The sequence below is a fragment of the Beta vulgaris genome, chromosome 1, assembly GCF_026745355.1.
Source record: "Beta vulgaris subsp. vulgaris cultivar EL10 chromosome 1, EL10.2, whole genome shotgun sequence".
Taxonomy (NCBI): Eukaryota; Viridiplantae; Streptophyta; class Magnoliopsida; order Caryophyllales; family Amaranthaceae; genus Beta; species Beta vulgaris.
In genome coordinates, this window is record NC_079202.1 from 56,481,835 (window position 1) to 56,500,873 (window position 19,039).

At 33.7% G+C, this 19,039-nt stretch overlaps 2 protein-coding genes and 1 pseudogene across 8 annotated transcripts; 1 reads left to right on the forward strand and 2 right to left on the reverse strand.

Annotated features, from left to right (window-relative positions):
- Positions 1–2,060: 2,060 nt before the first annotated feature.
- LOC125499550 (protein PHLOEM PROTEIN 2-LIKE A1-like) lies at positions 2,061–5,840 on the reverse strand (annotated as a pseudogene).
- A 2,515-nt stretch (positions 5,841–8,355) lies between these two features.
- On the forward strand, positions 8,356–12,151 carry LOC104889438 (mitogen-activated protein kinase homolog NTF3). Of its 2 annotated transcripts, XM_010674669.4 has the most exons (4): positions 8,356–8,625; positions 8,733–8,914; positions 9,448–9,874; positions 11,107–12,151. In XM_010674669.4, exons 3-4 carry the CDS (start codon positions 9,452–9,454, stop codon positions 11,800–11,802), a joined length of 1,119 nt encoding a protein of 372 aa, XP_010672971.2. In that variant the 5' UTR covers positions 8,356–8,625; positions 8,733–8,914; positions 9,448–9,451; the 3' UTR covers positions 11,803–12,151. The 2 variants fall into 2 exon arrangements, with proteins under 2 accessions (XP_010672971.2, XP_010672965.2); XM_010674663.4 differs by having other exon boundaries at positions 8,356–8,914.
- A 2,110-nt stretch (positions 12,152–14,261) lies between these two features.
- On the reverse strand, positions 14,262–18,779 carry LOC104889412 (omega-amidase, chloroplastic). 6 transcript variants are annotated; one of them, XM_048639556.2, is made up of 11 exons: positions 18,651–18,773; positions 18,421–18,537; positions 17,194–17,415; positions 16,992–17,085; positions 16,552–16,626; positions 16,384–16,462; positions 16,139–16,154; positions 15,952–16,032; positions 15,749–15,831; positions 14,803–14,885; positions 14,262–14,733 (listed from the first exon to the last, which is right to left on the reverse strand). In XM_048639556.2, exons 1-11 carry the CDS (start codon positions 18,723–18,725, stop codon positions 14,717–14,719), a joined length of 942 nt encoding a protein of 313 aa, XP_048495513.1. In that variant the 5' UTR covers positions 18,726–18,773; the 3' UTR covers positions 14,262–14,716. The 6 variants fall into 6 exon arrangements, 4 of the variants coding, with proteins under 4 accessions (XP_048495513.1, XP_048495518.1, XP_048495517.1 ...); XM_048639561.2 differs by having other exon boundaries at positions 14,265–14,733; positions 18,421–18,478; positions 18,651–18,779; XM_048639560.2 differs by lacking the exon at positions 18,421–18,537 and having other exon boundaries at positions 14,265–14,733.
- Between the last annotated feature and the right edge of the window lie 260 nt (positions 18,780–19,039).

Here is a 19,039-nt window from a genome sequence, read left to right on the forward strand (position 1 = left end):
TATGATAATAACACTAAATACAACTTAGTCTAGTGATTAAGACTTTAGTATATATACTTGAGGTCTCGGGATCAAATCATATACTATGTAATTTCTAAATTTTTTTATTGTACATGGATTACATGAATTAAAACTCCCTAGGGAGAGCGCCACGTGGCACATAGACTTTCTTTCGCACGCCTTTTAATATATTTGTATAGATTATCCTTCATTTTTACATAAACTTTTCAAAACACTTACATTTTTTTAAAATATGTGCCTTTATGTATTGTTTTACACCATTCCAATGAACGTATATTGCTTTTTTATTTTAATTTAAAGGAAAAATAAAGTAAAGAGTTAGTTCCAAGACAAAGGTACCAAGAAAGCACTTACTCCTTCTATTTTCCTTAATTCTCGTTGATAAGCCAGTTTTTAGTTGCATATAGGTAGGTATTAAGTCTCATTTTCATGAAGTTTTTAGTGCATCTTAGATCTAATTGCATGATTTGAGCATTCTTTTGAATCATTGTGTTATTTCGAGATACTTTTGGCTCTTTTATGTGATTTTCAGGTTCTTGAGGCCGATTGTGACTAAGAGGAGCTAATATAGTTAATAGATGGTCTAGTTGGCGGTTTTCGGATGCGAGAAGATGACTTTGAGTGCTTTGGGGTTGAAAGAATGATGATATTGAAGAATACTCTCTTTGCGGGACCAAGCGAAATTCCGCTTGCCCATGCACCAGGGTGCACGCCCAAGCGGATTTCCGATTGCCTGTGTAGATTTGTGAACGACAATAACAAAATCCCCTGTCTCGTGTGCACACCCAAGTAGGATTTTTCTTACCCATGCACCAAGGCGCACACCCAAGCGAGATTCCGCTTGCCTGTGCGCTAGTGTAAACGAGATCGCCAAAAACCTTCTCTTTCGCGTGCACGCCCAAGTAGGATTCTGCTTGCCCGTGCAGGATCCTGCTTTCCCGTGCACGCTGCTACTTATCAAAATTTCGCGACTTAATTATTTCCTTTTCTAGTTTATGTAAGCTAACATCAATAGCAAATTTCGGTAAATATGTCTCTACAATTTAGGGGCCCATTTTTTTAGTTTCTCTCCTGACTCCGAAAATATCTGAGACAACAATGCTAACGTGACATTTTTACGCTAATTAACATGGCATGCCCTTAAAAAAATGATTAAAAAGTTTGAATAACATGTCTGGAGCTCCGGCCTGTTTGTCCTCTTAGATGATTATATCATCACATCTTACCACAGGACTATGACTTGGGTGATAAAATTTTAACTCAAAGTATATATATATATATATATTATTTTTATCTTATAAATACTCGAGACATTTCCCAGCCTAACAATTGGTTACGATCGAGTAATATCGCATGCTAAAGTTATAGTACTTGCTCCTTTCTTTTTTAATTACAACATTTCTCTTATTTGAGAGTTTCATATTATTTGGTGATATCTTCTCTCTATCTCTTCCTATCACATAGCCCGCACTTTTTATTTATCTCTCTCTCTTTTTCTTTCCACTTCACATGAATTTTAAAAAAAATGTGCCAATAAAATACGTTGCAATAATTATAAAACGAAGGAAGCATTATTTTACGATATCTCGTGCACTTGGAATAAGTAGGCACGCTTGCAGGCCTATCTAATAGCATTACAAAAAAAAGTAAACATTCAAGAGATTAGTACATTTTTTTTTAACTAAACAAGGGATATCGTAAAAAGTATTCCTAAACAAGGAAAGGTGTCACGTAGCACTCTTTTTAAGGGCATTTTACTCCAAGTAGTCTATATACATATAATAAAAATAGTAAAAATTGCATAGTATAGGATTTGATCCAGTGAATTCAAGTTTATATATTAAAATATTTACCACTACACCAAGTGGGTTAGTGTAAATGAAAATTTCATTATTCGAGTCATTGTCGTTGCTGGGACCTAATAACTAGTTGTCCATTATATTCTAGTTTGCCCTTTCATTCATTTTTAACAAACAACTAATTTTCCGTGAAACTACAAAAAAAAACATCGTATGTCCACGACTCCCTACAAATTCGAATACATTTAATCATAGAATTTTTATTCAAACGAAACAACCAATTAACAAAAAATCAACTGAACATCATACAATCATTACAAGATCGTAGGAAATTATGACGTAGCTCTATTGTTTTGGCCTAATGATGGCAGATTTGATGATGAGCCCACTCTTCCAATGACCACTATGTTCAATGATATCGAAATGTAATTGTCCAACTTCATTCTCTATTGCTTTAAAACTGCCCAAATTCAGCTCAAACCATTCTTCTATTGGATTCATTAACAAGCTAACTTGCCTAATCTTAGGTTGTTCTATACCTGGAACAATTAATCTCAAATTAACTGGATGTTCCCACCCTGATGCTGATTTTGTCAACTTAACAACGTACACTATCTCATAATTTACACCCGGTGAAAGCTCTGACATCAACAATTTTCCTTGCACATCAAGCCAACATACACTCTTTAGCTTTGCGACTTCAATATAATCATCTCTAGTATTGGACAAAAAAAAAATGTTAGTAATATTCATACTTATATATACACGCCTTCACTCAATCGGCTATCCTATATCTATCCGAAAAGAAGATTCAAATATCAGATATTAATACGGATATTGGTGTTTTATACATCAAAATTGATATTTGAATTGAGATCGATGTATATACATACGGATATCCGATTTAATATGATAGTTGGAAATTTAATCATTATGTACTTATAGTTATAGTGTTAGGAAACTCATTAACATATTCATAGCAAAAAAAAATAGTCCACCTGCAAATATCATAAAATATATATCTTATTCATTTAGATTTTTCTTTTTAAGGTTTGCAGGTCAAACTCTTTGGGAGAAAGGAGGCAAGGGAAAACCTCTCCCCCAGGCCTTCAAAAAGCTTTTTGTGAGGTTTGATCCTATAATCTTGAAGTAATAAGATTAAATCTTTACTATTAAACCAAATTTTACTTAGTATCCGATCCATTTAAACAGATGTCATGCATCTATAACAAATTCATGATATTATATTTGTAATTTTGTATACAGCCGGACTAATAGCTTGAGCTCTTTTCATATGTTATGAAAAATGTGCAAGAGAGAAAAATAGAGCTCACTCGGTATCTTTGAAATTGTTCCATGACCAGTAATTAGTATGACTCCATGTGATGTATATGGATCGAGGGTATAACGTGAAACAGCAACTTTTATTCTTGTCGAACCATTTTTTCTGCATGTAATATCACATTCCATGTTAATTTGTATTAGGAATGAAGTATATAACAGAAGAACAAAGATATGATTAGACATTAGTATATATTTGACAAAAATCAATAAGAGGAAGGAAAAATTAAGGAAAAGAATATACGATTTATTTTAGATTTCTAACCTTTCTCTTATGCTCAATGAACTGCTCTTTTGGTATCTTTTTCCCCATCAGCCAAGAAGTTTTTGCCGCTTAACTTGCGCTATCTTTTTGTCTAGCTTTTCAAATTAAGGCAGGTTATTTATAATGTTAGAAACTTTCCGGCAAGAATAATTTCGTGACAGATATGTCCTTGTCGCCATCTTTTCACATAATCTATACAGATATATTCAAGACTCAACATGAAGGTATTGAAATCTCGAATGCGGTTAACATGGCTCGATCAACAATACTCCCCCCCAGACTATGTTAAAATGATAGACTTCCTCATCAATAGCTATTTGATTCAGCAAATACAAGGGGGTTGCGCTGTATTGCTCGATCTGGTTCATTATAGTTTTTTCAAAGACAAATTTGATTTAACCTTATTTAATTGTATCTTGTTTTTCTTTAATATCTACTAGTTTTGAAGTCCGTGCGTTGCACGGGTTGATTTTTATATTATTTTTTTTGTAATTGTTTGTTAACATTATTGATTTTGTATTACCTTTACTTTATGTTAATAAAATCATCATTAATTATTCATCAAACTGCCTCATAAAGTTGCGCTTACTTTATTAAGGATTTACTTATCCCCTACACTTGTTAATTAAAAGAGTACCTCTATGCTAAACTACACATTTTTTTTCATTTTCTAAAAAATCATGCCCAAACCGATTATTGTAGTAGAAAAAGAATTGATAAGATATTTGTCATTATACCCTTATTTTTAGATTATCTTTAATTATCTATTAATAAAGTTTATAAAAAAGTTGATATAAAGTTAGTATTGCAATGGTTGTTTCCATCTCTAATAAGTGAAGTCATGTTGACCAGTATTGTCAACTAACATATCAGTATATCACTATAATAAAAGTTTAAAAATAAAATAAAGTAGATATTGAGTGGCCACAAATGCGAAGAAGCTGTTAATGAAATGTTGGCTACTTTAGTAGATTTGCAGCAGTTCATTAGATGTTATCGTATGGTTTAGGCAAATCTCAAGAATCAGGTTTTTTTATTTTATTTTGTGATTTTATATGTGAATCATCATAGCCGTAGAGTGAATATATAGTATAGTAGTACTTATAATGTATTCCTAGTTATAATAGATCCCTAAAAGATAATATTTTTTTGGTTTGTGTCATAGTCGTAGAGTGAATAAAATCTTATCTCTCAAACTCTAAATTTTATTATCTCTCAAACTCTAAATTTTATTATCTCTAAATTAATAAGATGACGTGGCAATCCTAGGTGGCGCGATCTATGCTCCCGAAAAGTTCCTCTTTTACATATATATATTGATTGATTGATTGTAGACGATGTTTCGCCCTCAATTAATGAAATTTCTCTTAAAAAAAAAAAAGATCCAACCATCACTCCAACTGTCCAACATACTATTATTGCTTATTTAATCAAAATTAATGAAGATATATAAATGAAAAACTTTTAAAATCTATATGATGAATGAAATGACTTTTTAAATGAATATGAGACTGATTCTATTTAATGGAAACCTCGGAGCATAACCCAAACCTAAATACTAGTTACTTTCTATTTAATGGAAGTTTAAGTATTTGACTTGGATTTTCTAAAGAGGATAGACTGATTCTTCTTCTATACCTAGTCAGCACAGCTGCACAGCAACTCAATGTTACATTGTTGCACAACTACGCTTAAATAATTCGATTCAAGACTTCAAGTTGAGCAACTGTGTGTTTTATATTTTTCCTCCCATAGTCAACTGCCATATAGGCTATAGTATCTCTTTGGGCTGAAAATATGAAATCTCTTTCTGATAAAGCTTTTAGTAGCTTATACTCTTATCATTTATAAGTAGGCCTTACCTGTATTTCACATAATCACATTATCCATAACATAACAGAATATTGGACACGAGTTTAGGTTGTTTTTAGAAGTTGGGCCTTAAGGTTTCATTTTCGAGTTTTGTTTTTTCAACACACACTTTATTAGCATTTCCTCGGCATAGAGCTATGTCTAATTCCTTTCTCAAAGGAATGAAAATTTGTTGATATCATGACCAAATTTAAACCATTTTTTATACAACATTTGTCATTTGTTGTATATGCATCATTAATAGTTTTGTGCATAACATTTGTCATTTATTATACAATACTAAAGTATCATTTTTGAAGAATAACATAAAGTTTAATTTCATTTTATCTTTTTTTTTTAAAAAAATACTTTATTAATTGCAATATACCATTATTTATTTACAGAAATGTCAATTTTTTTTATTGGTAAGATGAAGGACCCTACTGAACTGACACCTCGCTCAGGTTTAACCAGCCAGATTTGCAGGTTAGACTCCTTGGGAGAGAGGGGGATGGTAAGAGAAATCTCACCTCCAAAGAGTCCCTAATGGGGTTTGATCTCATGACCTTAAAGTCATGAGGCCAAACTTTTACCACTAGATCAAGCTTTGCTTGGTATTTACAAAAATGTCATGGGAGGATTCCTCCCTAAGAGGATTTAGGCATTTCTGAGCGCTTACATATGACTAATTTACTTATACTTACTAGAAATGATATGAACGTGATATATGTGTAAAAAAATTTATTATGCTATATTATTTTGACTTTTACAATATTCATGTGCTTTGACCGAGGTTTTTTAGTTAAGAGATGTTTGGATTCATCTAAATCAATATAAGCAAACACATGTCACTTTTATACTTTATGCTAATGGTTAATTGATGATATTGATGGGAAAAATTGCGCAATGGCAGGGGTCAAGGTAATGGAAGAGGAAAAAGGTCAAATACTAGTACGAGCGGGAAGAAAAAAAAAAACACAAGTGAAGGTTAAATAAAAACAAGGATATAATCCCCTCAAAAAAAAAAAAAAAAAAAAAAACAAGGATATAATTGTTTTCAATGATATTTAGTGATTGTTTAGAGATTTTTTTAGCTGTATTTAATATCAATGTTTAAAATATCTATATAAAGGGGTATTCTTAATTTGGTTTTTGGATACTCGAATATTTTAACCGGACAAAAGAACCTAACAGCAACATCCCCTTGTGGAAATCACATATTAACAGGTAGGGGTATGCATCGGTTTATGATCGGTTAGATCAATGGATCGGAATCTGACACGTTTTTGAATTGGGATCTAAAATTTTCCAATTCTGTTTGGTTTTGGACCTAGTCGATCAGAATCTATATATTTTTTAAAAAAATATATATCTTTTTTATTTGTTTTAAACATATTTATAAATTAGATGAATTAAAATTTAACAACAATAATTCTAAGAATATCCGGTTTGGTCCAGATTCCATTTCGTCCCTGATCTTTGCACATTCTTATTAACATGTATCCGCTATTCTGCTTGAAATTCATAAGAATTTTTCGCACCAAAATAAAAAGATAAAATATACAGAGTATTTTTCTCTATTTTTCAATTTCAAAGTTCACTGCTTTGAAGTTTGAGTAATCGATTCCGCTGAGGGGCTTATCCCTCTTTATGGGTTGACCGAGAGTGAAATCTTATTTGCTGATTTGAAACTCTACCTATCATGTGAATATGCTCATTTGGAAGTTTCAAATATACATTGAGCAAAAAAAAAAAAAGCTCATGATACACCCCGGTGTATGATAAAAATTTTCCTCAATTTCAGTCAATTTTTGAGTTTAAATTTTATTTAAACTCTTACCCTAAACACGACTATGTACTTTAGGCGACTTACACTTTTTTTGAGGGGAAGGTTGTTGTAGCCTAAAAATCAACGGCTACCCTTATGGCACGTGGCGCTATCCCAACCCTACATGTGGCCTCTGTTTAGGCCAAGGAAAGTACAAAGGCCTGCAAGTTCTGTGGGCTAAAGTACACTTTCCTAAGGAAAAGGTGTACTGAAAAGCTCCCTTATAGCCCTAAAATTGTACTTAGGCCCACTGAAGTAAAGCCTGATTCAGCTAAAAGGTAATGTGTACTAACCAATCAGCGCTTGCCACGTGTCCTGATATTATTGCTTAGCCAATCAGATGCTCCCAAATTAGGGTGACATCAAGGTACAACAGTCATTTCAAACAGTATAAATAGTCCTTGATTTTAGGGTGAAAGGTACGTTTTTCAGAGCATAGTACTGTTATTCTGCCATAAAGTCTCTCTCTCTCTCTACTTTCTCTCTCTAAAAGTTCCTTCATATCCCTGATATCTGACTTAAGCATCGGAGGGGGAAATACCACCCAAACCTCCAGGGTGGGTCCCATATTGCAGGTTGCTGGTCAGGAGTTTGCATTGGGATTTGAGCCAATCATTGTTACACAAGACTCCAGTTTTAGAACCTATCATTGGGAGTTGGGACTGTGTACTTTAGGTGACTTACACTTTTTTTTTGAGGGGAAGGTGACTTAAACTTTTAACACCTAGTCATTTAAAGTGACTTAAATGTATTGAATCTGTTTGGGGAAGCATTTTAGCTACCTTAAATGATAAGGTGTTAACCTATTTTAGGTGGTAAAACGATTAGTAGTAAGTGTTCGGGAAGCACCTTAAATAAAATTTCAGGTAGCTAAAATGACTTAAATGATAAATTAAAAAATTTACCTTTTTAAAATCAAGTGATTGAGATTTTAGAAAATCTTTCCAAAATTATGACAACAACTAATTTTGACAAAATACATTATCAACTTAATCAACTAATTTCACCAAATAGTTAAATGGTCAAATACAACCTAAACTAATCTAAACCTTTTTTTTTTTTAACTACAAATGAAAGAGAACAAACCGTTTTTTTGAGGGGTGAAAGAGAACAAACCGAATTAACCACGGAATCAACAACTCCCTAAATTTCACCACCTCTAGATTCTATAATAGTAAACAGAAAAGTGAGGAAAAAAGATATGGTAACAAAAATTAAAAACTTGTAAAATTTACAGAAATTATGGCCCTTTTTTGTCATGTATCCTTTGATCTTTTTTCTTTTGTGTAACCTCTCCCCTTTCTCTCTTTCTCTCTCCTCTGTTCAACTGATCGTGACGCGATAACAAAATCTCTCAAATCGAGGATCTGATCCAATAATACATCGACCCTTTTTCACTTTCATAATTAATTTCAATACCCAGTTTGCGTTTTCTTCATCTTCATCGATTTTTCCCTCCAATTTAGCAAGAACCCAGTTTCAGATCTGCTGATCAATTCTCTTTTTCTCAGAATATTTTGGTAATAATGGCATTTGGGGTTTTAATTTCTTGCTTAAATTTTTGACCTTTTTTATCCATTTTTTTGTGGGTTTTATTACATGGGTATTTAATTTATTTGGGGTTTAGTGAATTTTGGTGGAACAGAGAAAATAGAAGAAGAAGAAAAAAAGGTGTTGATTTGAAGATGTTTCTACTTGGAGAAAGTTTAAGGATGCAGCTTTTTTGGATATTGAGGATAAAGACAGCACTTTGATTTTCAATTTGTTGTAAATTCTAGTGAATTTGCTTTCAGGGTTTTTATTCATAAGGTATGTTAAAATTCTCTCCTTGAAATTTTCATAATCTCAAGTAAATACTTAATTATCTGAGGTTTTTGTTGTTGACTTTTAATTATTATAATCACTGATTAAGTTAATAAATTGTGGATATGTAAGCTTGTTTTGTGATAATCTTATAATAATCACTGATTAAGTTAATAAATTGTGGATATGTAAGCTTGTTTTGTGATAATATGAAGATTAAATCATTTTTAAAGTTCAAAATTTGTGGATTAAGCAACTAAATTTAGCTCAGGAAAGTAGCGAAAATGAATATTCATTGCTCCAATTCTTTTTTCTTTTTGAATTTAAACGTTTATCACATGTTTCAATTGTACTTGAAGTATTTGATGTGTTTCAGTTTTTTGTGGGCCACAATTTTCTGTTTGGTACTTTGGTTAATGAGTTCATGAACCATTTAAGTACATTTTGCTTATGGTTAATCAATGAAGGTAATTATGCAAGAAAAAAAATAAGGAAACTTTTTTCTGATTCCACTTAATTTACATGTTATGATTTTGTAGAGAAATGGCGACACAAGTTGAGCCTCCAAACGGCGTTAGATGCCCAGGGAAGCATTACTATTCAATGTGGCAAGCTTTGTTTGAGATTGATACAAAATATGTGCCCATCAAACCTATTGGTCGAGGCGCATATGGAGTTGTTTGCTCTTCCATTAACAAAGAAACTAATGAGAAAGTTGCAATAAAGAAGATCCATAATGCTTTTGAGAATCGTGTTGATGCGCTGAGAACATTGCGCGAATTGAAACTGCTTCGGCACCTTAGGCATGATAATGTGATTGCTTTGAAGGATGTCATGTTGCCTGCCCATCTAAAGAATTTCAAGGATGTTTATCTGGTTTATGAACTTATGGATACGGATCTTCATCAGATTATAAAATCTTCTCAGGCACTCACTAATGATCATTGTCAGTACTTCTTGTTTCAGGTATAAATCATGGTGTTACCTTTCTTTTGTATTGTTCAAAGTTCATTCTATGTCAGTGTTTATCTGTTGCAATTTACCAAAATTGACTGTCATTTATACAATTAGAACATGAGTGATTGCTGGGATTATCATTTTGCTTGCTGATGCTGCAACTTTTAGCATGTTGTTCTTTTGTTCTTGAGTTCATCGTTTCTTCTATTATATGAAGAGGCTAAAAGCTTGAATTCTGAATGCTTTGTTTAATTTTCTAGACTGTGATTTCTTATATATCTTGTTCCGTAATGATAATATTATGTTATGGTTTGTTTTTCAGTGGAACTTATAAGCTAACTTTCAGTATTAGATAGAGAAGAGGATTATGGTCGTTTTTGAGAATGAGAATAATAATGATGCTTCTTTATGTACTTTATATGGAGAGAACTCTCAAGTAAAGAAGCAGTTATCATCAGTAAATCTAACTGTCTAAGTCAGATTTTGATGAAAGCTAAATCTTGGTTCTGTTTATCATGCCTTCAAGCTGGACTGACCAATATATGAGACGTGAAATTGGCTTTTCTATAAATTGAGTCTGCTCCTGTTTATAGTACTGAGGCCCTTGCTTTCTCAAAACCAAATTCACTCTCCCATATTTACAGTCTATACCATCCGTTTTTATGAGCGTAAGCATAAACTGTGACTTGTTCTGGGCATGTCCTGGTTTGACAATAAAATGATTTTACTAGCTGCATAAAGTTCTTAGTCGCACCTCAATATTGTTTTTGGAAAACATAATAATGAGTCTACATCTCCTTTGAAGATATCTTAGTCTTGCTGACTTCATGTTCCCCATGCTCAGTTTCTAGTCTCAAAGCTGCGGTTCTTTATCTATATATTGTGTGTGGCAGTATTTGTAGTTTTGTACGCACAATCCATGATAAAATGAAATGATGCATCTTCATGTGGACCGTCTTCATCGTGCTTCGTGTTTCCAATTTGTATGCTGTAGTGTAGAATCTGTTATATGTTGACCAGTTTCCTGTAAGCTAATCTTCAGCAATGTGCTCTCTTGGATAATTTTTTCGTCTTAGTGGTTTTGGATAAACAATTTCCAGAAAACTTGCAGAGGTTACAAAATGACAAGAAATAGATAGTTTATGTTTTTCAATTACTAATCTGATGCAAGTACATGCAATTGTTGTTTGACAAAGCTTAGAAAATTGTCTTTCTTCTAAACATTTACTCACTAAATGCAGTTGCTTAGAGGTTTGAAGTATCTCCATTCAGCAAACATCCTTCATCGTGATTTGAAGCCCGGTAACCTTCTTATAAATGCAAATTGTGATCTTAAAATTTGCGATTTTGGATTGGCTCGTACGAGTAGTGGCAAGGGTCAATTTATGACCGAATACGTGGTAACACGTTGGTACAGAGCACCTGAGCTCTTATTATGCTGTGACAAGTACGGAACTTCCATTGATGTGTGGTCTGTCGGATGCATTTTTGCTGAACTTCTTGGTCGTAAACCATTGTTTCCAGGTACTGAGTGTTTGAATCAGCTAAAGTTGATAGTTAACATCCTTGGCAGTCAAAAAGATTTTGACCTTGAGTTCATTGACAACCCTAAAGCCAAGAGATTCATAAAATCTCTCCCCTATTCTCCTAGCACTTCTTTGTCTCGCCTTTACCCTACTGCCCATCCTTTAGCCATTGACTTGCTCCAAAAGATGCTTGTTTTTGATCCAACGAAGAGAATCAGTGTTACTGAGGCACTCCAACACCCATACATGTCCGCTCTGTATGACCCTCGAGCTAACCCTCCTGCTCAATTCCCGATTGATCTTGAAATTGATGAAGATTTAGATGAAGATATGATTAGGGAAACCATGTGGCAGGAGATTATGCATTACCATCCAGAAGCTGTCAACCCAAATATGGATGTATGCGGTTAAGCTCTTCTTTCGTATTTCATAGTGGTGATGCTCCTATTTATTTTCGCTAGGAAGTTCATCCTCACCACCATAATATAGGTTTATTTTCTCTCTTTATGATCTTCAGGAAAAACATGCAACAAGAGTTTGTGCTATTGATGCATGTGTCGACTGTCAAGACTAATCTTCCGTATGTAGAGCGCTGTATTTGTTGTGCTTTTTTGTTGTTGTTGTGAACGCAATGTGAATTGTACATATACGTGTTTACGTGTTATGTTGTAACATGTTCTTCCTGTCTTTCTTAAGCCTTTCAGTGTAAATTAAGATGTAAGTCTAACTTTGCATTAATATAAGTTCTCTTTTTCTTTAACTTGATGTGAGAAACTTGATTGCTTAGGGTTTTTTTTAAAGCTTGTAAGAACAATATGCTACTACTGATGAAATCTTATTTTGACTTTTTTGGTGCGAAAGGATGGAAACAGACTTGATACTGCAGAATTGTTAAACTTGATAATGAAGCATGTCAAGCATAAGCATTAAGCATATGTAATATGAAAGAAAAGTACACTACTTTTAACTTTAATAGTGTCACAAGTATAATTTCGGCTCTTTTGGAATATTTTAGTTGCCACTTGCATGTAAAAGTTTGTCCAAAATAATAATAGAATCTCACACAAAACCAAAATTGGCAACCATAAGTAGGTATTTGGTTATTTACTTATTTTAAGATCACTTTAGTTACTAGCATAGAGAAAGTTTATGTACTATAGTTTCTACTGATGTAATCATGCAAGATTAGGCTAACTCACATCAAGATTAGGCAAAGGCCATAAAAACGGTCGGATAAATTAGGCGAAGCCAATCAACTAAAGACAGAGCTGAAACTATGTGGAGAGTTTTTTAGGATTTCATGTGTAGAATAGAATTAGCTAGGGCTTAAGGTAAATTTTATGTTGTAGTGGTGATATATGTAAGTGACACATTTTCTGAAAGGCACACATGATAGTTAATACCTCTTTGTTTGGGTGTATCTAATTACAGGGATGCCTGAGGGCAGAGATGGCTAACAGTGTGGGCCAATCTAGCCCAGCCCACCTCGTAAACATTGAACCAAATTGTATTTATTTTAATCAAATTGCATATATTATAATTCAATCAAATTTTAAAATAATGAAATTATTCATTAATATTAATAATTGTATATATTTTAATCCATTTTGAAGATTTTATGTAACAATAATGAATAATTTCAATGATTAAATAATTTTGATAAAAAAATTCTCATGCTGGCTCGTCAGCCCAGTAGACGCACGAATCGCCAGAACCGTTTCGCGAACCGTAAAAACCGGTAACAGACCGGTGTGGGCCAAGATTTTTCAACCGACGAACCAGCCCGCCCAACCCACGAATTTCATGGTCCGATCCTGGACCGTGAAATCTCGGCCTAGCCCACTACAGTCCACGGTTCCGCGCGCCCAACCCGCACCAGTGGTCATCACTACCTGAGATTATGCAACAAGTTATACCTCTTGCAGTTTAGGCAAAAATTATGACGGTCATTAGAAGGATCATGGAACAAAACATGAAGAAACCTATAGCTTGGAGAATTAAGGATATAGAAGTACAATTGTGGATTGCAGCTAGCATAGTAGGTAATGTCTTGTAGGAATTAGATTCAAGACCTGAGAGCAAATCTTATTAAATCAATGCTCTTTACAACTTTTTACACACAAAAAATGATGGTTCAACTTTGACACTATGTAACCTCAAATAGGTCATTGAAGGTATCTTATTCTTCATTGCCTATCGAAATGTTAAACATCGACTTCTTTTTTTTAGGTTTCAAACATCTACTTGTATACTTACTGCTTCTCCCAATAGATACACCCCTTTGATTGCCAATGCATAATTTTGACCATTAATATCTTTAATTGTCAAATAATAATTCTATAAAAAGTTAAGAATTTTAAAGTTTATACATTAAGATAAATCCAACAATATTTTACGTGAGAATTTTTGTTTTATATATTGGTAAAAGATATACCGTCAAGTGGCATATCCGCATATGTGAATAGTAAAAAAAAAAAAAAAATCAAAATTGACATTTTTTTTTTGAAGGGAACCCTTAAAGGGAGATCCTATTATATCATTCATAGCCAACGACAAAACATCAACCGGAATAACATCAACCCAAATACGCTTGCCAATCTACCAAGGTTGGATATGAGCCAACATATGAGCCACCTTATTTCCGGAACATTTTACAAAAGATCAAACAACATTTTCAAAACAAACAACCAAATCTAAATGACATCTATAATTAAATGGAACTCACTAGATCCCCCTCTACACTTTTTTAAAGCTTGAATAGCTAGTTTCACCGTTTCCCTTCAACAAAAAAAAAAAAAAAAAAAAACTTGAATAGCTAAAAGGCTATTGCTATCCACCTCCAAATGATTGTAGCCCAGCTCTTTTGCAAGTTACACCATGATAAATTGCCATTGCTTCTGCCACACGAGGCTCCCACGCTACTTGGAACTAAAAAGCACCAACAGTCACGACATCACCATGTTCATCTCGGAGCACAACACACAAACCACACCCACCAATCCCGATTTTCCCAGCATCACAATTGAGCTTGACGTTCCCAGCGCGCTGGGCTTGATCCAAGCACTCGCATGAGGGGATGCAGCAGCTCCTACAGTGGGACGAGTTGAGTTCACCTCCATAGCTTCCTATCATATTTTCTTGGCATAATGCATGTCTCCATAGGATAGCCCCCTTCCCCTTCATTAACATCCTGCGACGAGACCCCCAAATCGCTCAAGATAACGTCACCATCCCACACATCTCCTCCCATTCCATTTGTGTGTGACATCCTTTCCACCAATCACCCATAGACCTGCCCACATCCCTCCCTCTTATGCCAAACTCACTAAGTCTCCAGACCTCCTGAGCAAAAGAGCAATAAGATTAAGCATGTACTACAGTTTCATCTCCTTGCCCACACACGCTACATACCTTCTCTTGGGTGGGTACTCGGCAGTTTAGGGTCGCGTTTGTGGGAAGAGCATTTGAGAGCGCCCTCCACGCAAATTTTTAACCTGGGCAGCACTTGCAAACTCCATATTTTCTTCCATACCATCATAAATGGATCTTCCAATCATACGATAGTATAGACTTACAAATATCATATGCAAAAGTGAAACTACAATTTCTTTTATATTGGTGTGAACTTATATATGGAATAGGATCTTTTCCTTTTTTCGACCCTGAAAAAAAATAGTCATTCCCTCAAAAAAATAAAAAATAAAAAGATATAGTCAAAGTTAGTATATGTACAATGAAAAAAAGAAAAAAAATCAAATTATGTCCAATATTAGAACAGAAGAAGTAATGAAAATTTATCAAGATTAGGATGGGGGAGCTGATGGACTCACATCACCCCTAATAATTATTTTTAGTAGAAAGTGATTTTATCAAACATTAATAAATAACAACATCGATTAACACCACTTGTCACACATTCTTAAATTATTAGAATCATGAAATGAAAACCAAGTTAGCATCTGAAACAGAAAGAATCTGATAATAGAATAGAACATTTCCATTCTCTTATGATCACATTTGAAGTTAGAAGTTACAGCATTCTCTTGTAACACTCTACACTCTCTTCTCTTCTGATCCATCAATCGAGTGTAGAACATAAGATAGCAAAGCAGCAGTTATCATGTGATTGCTTCTACTTATATAAGTCATGAAGCACTATCAGAGTCTGTAACTAGCGAATTTCATTTAACCGTTCTATGTCTAGAAATTTGTATATTTCTTCCTTATGCTGGTTCTGCAGAGGGAAGATCTCTCTAAACATAGCAATGCAAACATTCAGATCAACATAAGAAAATGTAATTATTTTGAGACATGTTTTTCTCGTTCAAAAACGGCACAAAGTAATGCTAAAATTTACCTCTGAAGTTGATTTTCTGCATAATTAATCTCAGCAATTACAATTGTCTCTTCATGTTCAGCTCTCCCTTTTATTTCACCACTCTGTCTTGCATAAATACATCAGTGTAATACATCAGTATAATCCTTGAATCGTCTGAATCCAAAGGAAATATCAAAACATAATATAGTATGCATGAAAAGAGTAGGATCTTTAGTGATTACTGGACCAACAATCATGGAATGGCCCCAAATTGTGTAAGATCCAGCTGAATCTCGGCATGGTGAACAAACAGCCACAAACACCTACAAGATGAATCCAAAACATTTATCCTCACTAGCTATCGTACTCTTTTATCGATTACATGAGACTAAGCAGGGGATGAAGAGATGGTAATATTAGTAATGCTACCTGGTTATCAATCGCCCTTAAAAGGTACGTCCATACATGTCAAAAAAAACCAAAGCACAAATTTAGGAGCTGAGATAGAATGAAATGTCCAACTTCCAACAAAATTGGGTAGAATTTAGTATAAAAGACTCCCTCTGTCCCAAAATTAAGTGCATCAAATGCTTTTTTAAGGTCATACATCACAAACTTTAAGTTTCAGTTAAACCCTTCAAGGCGGAACTTAGATCTACGAGCTAAGTACTTGCCTGGCTTTTGTTTCTAGTTCCCAAAGCATTTTTCCAGTGCTCATATTGAATGCACCAGGATAAATAATCAAGTCAGCACCTGGCATTGTATACAAAATTACACAGTTCGGAATAATGGAAATTTCAAGTTGAGTAGTGCCATATTCAAACGAGACATAAAAGCAATACCTTTTGCTCTATACAACATAGCAAGCTCTGGGAAGCGTATGTCATGACAGATACCGATCCCAATGCGGCCTACATCTGCAGGCATATATACCATACTAGCTGTTCAGCTTCAAATGCAACAAAATCATGAGTAATATTTCAAGAAGTGTATATGGTTTTAACTGACACTACTATTTATACTCTTTAGTAGTATCTATAAGGAACTTCATAGATCCAACCAATCATCAAACTTAAGTCAATTGCTATGCTAGTTCAAACAGCACTGATGATTAACAGCATACCTACTACGGAATATATCAATAGCAATATATGCAATCTTACAAGAAGTATTTGTTGTTTGAGAGGGTAACAAATCAACATACAGAACAGATAATATTACTTTAATAATGTTAATGTGCATATTGGATATGGCTAATTAACACTGAAAGGTATACGTATACCTGTGTCCACAACTGTAGGTGTGTCTCCAGCAGTGAACGAATCCGACTCCTTAATCAAAGCTTCAGCTGATTCGTAATAATCAAACAAGTGCAACTGCAAATGCACAATGAAAACCAACAGAACTGTACATTTAACTATTGGTCTTTAGTACTTATAAAATAATTTTACCTAGCTTATTATGATCATCACAGGAGGGCTTACTTTACTATGCTTAGCTTTGAGCTTTCCATCCGGTCCAAACACACAACATGTATTATACATTTTACCATTTTTCCTCTCTGGAAGTGAGCCCCCAACTATTGTGATCTTACGACTTCTAGCAACTTTCGATAACATACTAAAAGCTTGTGATGATTCCTCTTTATCAAGCTCCTCGGCACACTTTGCAAAGTATTCATGTGAATAAGGGCACACCCACATTTCCTATATTCATGATCAACAAGTATTAACAATGAATGTAACATGATTAATCTTAGGTTGTGTTATATGAAGAAAAACATTTTGAATTTCAAATATTGAGGCTCTGTTTGTTTTGAAGGAAGACATTTTCCAAGATAATGATTTTCTCATTTTCCGTTGTTTGGTTAGTAAAGGATGGAAAACAATTTTCCCAAAGGCGGAAAATGGTTCTCCCTAGAGTGGAAAATGTTTAACTTTTTTAATGGAGGTATGCCACATTTTCCTCCCCACTCCTTACATTCCTTTTTTTTCATCTTATTCATCTTCTTCCTTCCACTCCTATTTTCCCTTTCCTCTATTTTTTTCTTGTACAGAAACAAACAAAGGAAATCTATTTTTACAATTGTATTTTTCCATGAAAATCATTTTCCCAAAAAATTGTTTTTCGTTTAAACAAACGGAGCCTGAGTTTCAATTCATTCTTCAAGAAAGAAATACATTTTCCACCCCTGGGGAAAACTGTTTTCAGCTAAAGAACACTATTTTCACCCTTTCATTAACCAAACAGACGAAAATGGTACAAATTAGAAACCTACTTCCTTCTTTATGTACAAGTTTCATTCTACATTCGGGTGCATTTTTACACGCTGTGATCTATCGTTCACAACACCTCAATCTTAATCACTAGGTCAAGACATAGAGTACAAGTATGTAATACTAAATTATAATTTTTAAAGGGGTATTTGTAAGACAAAAAATTCCTTTGTTGCAACTAGAAATTAATATATAGTATTAGTAATTAGCTGCAACAAAAACCAGCAACATTCCCCAAAACAAAAATAAAAATGTAGCATTTCATTAAACACTAGAGCTGCAATCAATGTAAGCTTTATTGATTAAATTTCTGGGTGATACTCAAAAGGCAAAAGCATGAAATCGAATTTCGTCTATATCATTAACATTTGTGGCAATCTTTACAATAACAAAAAAAAAAAAAGTAAGTTACTAATTGAGAGTGAAGAAATTTACAGGCAAAACAAGAAGTTTGGCACCCTTATCAGCAGCTTCCTGTAGCATGTTTCGAGCGCTATCCAAGTTGGTAGTTTTATCAGTAGTTACCATTAATTGGCAAAGTGCTATCTTAAACTGCAATTTATTTTTGAATCTAATTATTCAGATCAAACAAATTTTATAAAAAAACGGGGATTTTCTACTCCAAAACCACGAATTAATTGAATCCCAGAAATAGAATATCTCACCTGATTGATACGAGGTACGAGTACTAAAGATTCTGAATTAGCTGTACTAGTCTTTGAAGCTGCAGTTGATTCCATGAGTATAAGTACGATTGCGAGTAACTTGATAATAACAAACAAATGAATTTATAAGGTAATAAGTTATAACTAATAATAATGTTAGGATATGTTCTCTTCGGTATAAAACAGTTGAACTGAACTGAACTGAATTGAATTGAATTGAATTGAACTGAACTGAAATGAATAGTGATATGTGAGAGTAAAAGTATTGTCCAGAGCTGAACTGAACTGAATTGAATTAAACTGAACTGAATTGAATTAAACTGAATTGAATTGAACTGAATTAAGCTGATCTGAATTGAACTGAATTAAACTAAACTGAACTAAAAATA

Coding starts and splice junctions, on each gene's coding strand:
- LOC104889438 (XM_010674663.4), top strand. CDS start 9,452: ATGGCGACACAAGTTGAGCCTCCAAACGGCGTTAGATGCCCAGGGAAG. Junction 9,875..11,106: donor GTCAGTACTTCTTGTTTCAG/GTATAAATCATG, acceptor CACTAAATGCAG/TTGCTTAGAGGTTTGAAGTA.
- LOC104889412 (XM_048639556.2), bottom strand. CDS start 18,725: ATGGAATCAACTGCAGCTTCAAAGACTAGTACAGCTAATTCAGAATCT. Junction 17,086..17,193: donor TCAAAGCTAAGCATAGTAAA/GTAAGCCCTCCT, acceptor GTGCATTTGCAG/TTGCACTTGTTTGATTATTA. Junction 14,886..15,748: donor GCAGAAAATCAACTTCAGAG/GTAAATTTTAGC, acceptor AGTGCTGCCCAG/GTTAAAAATTTGCGTGGAGG.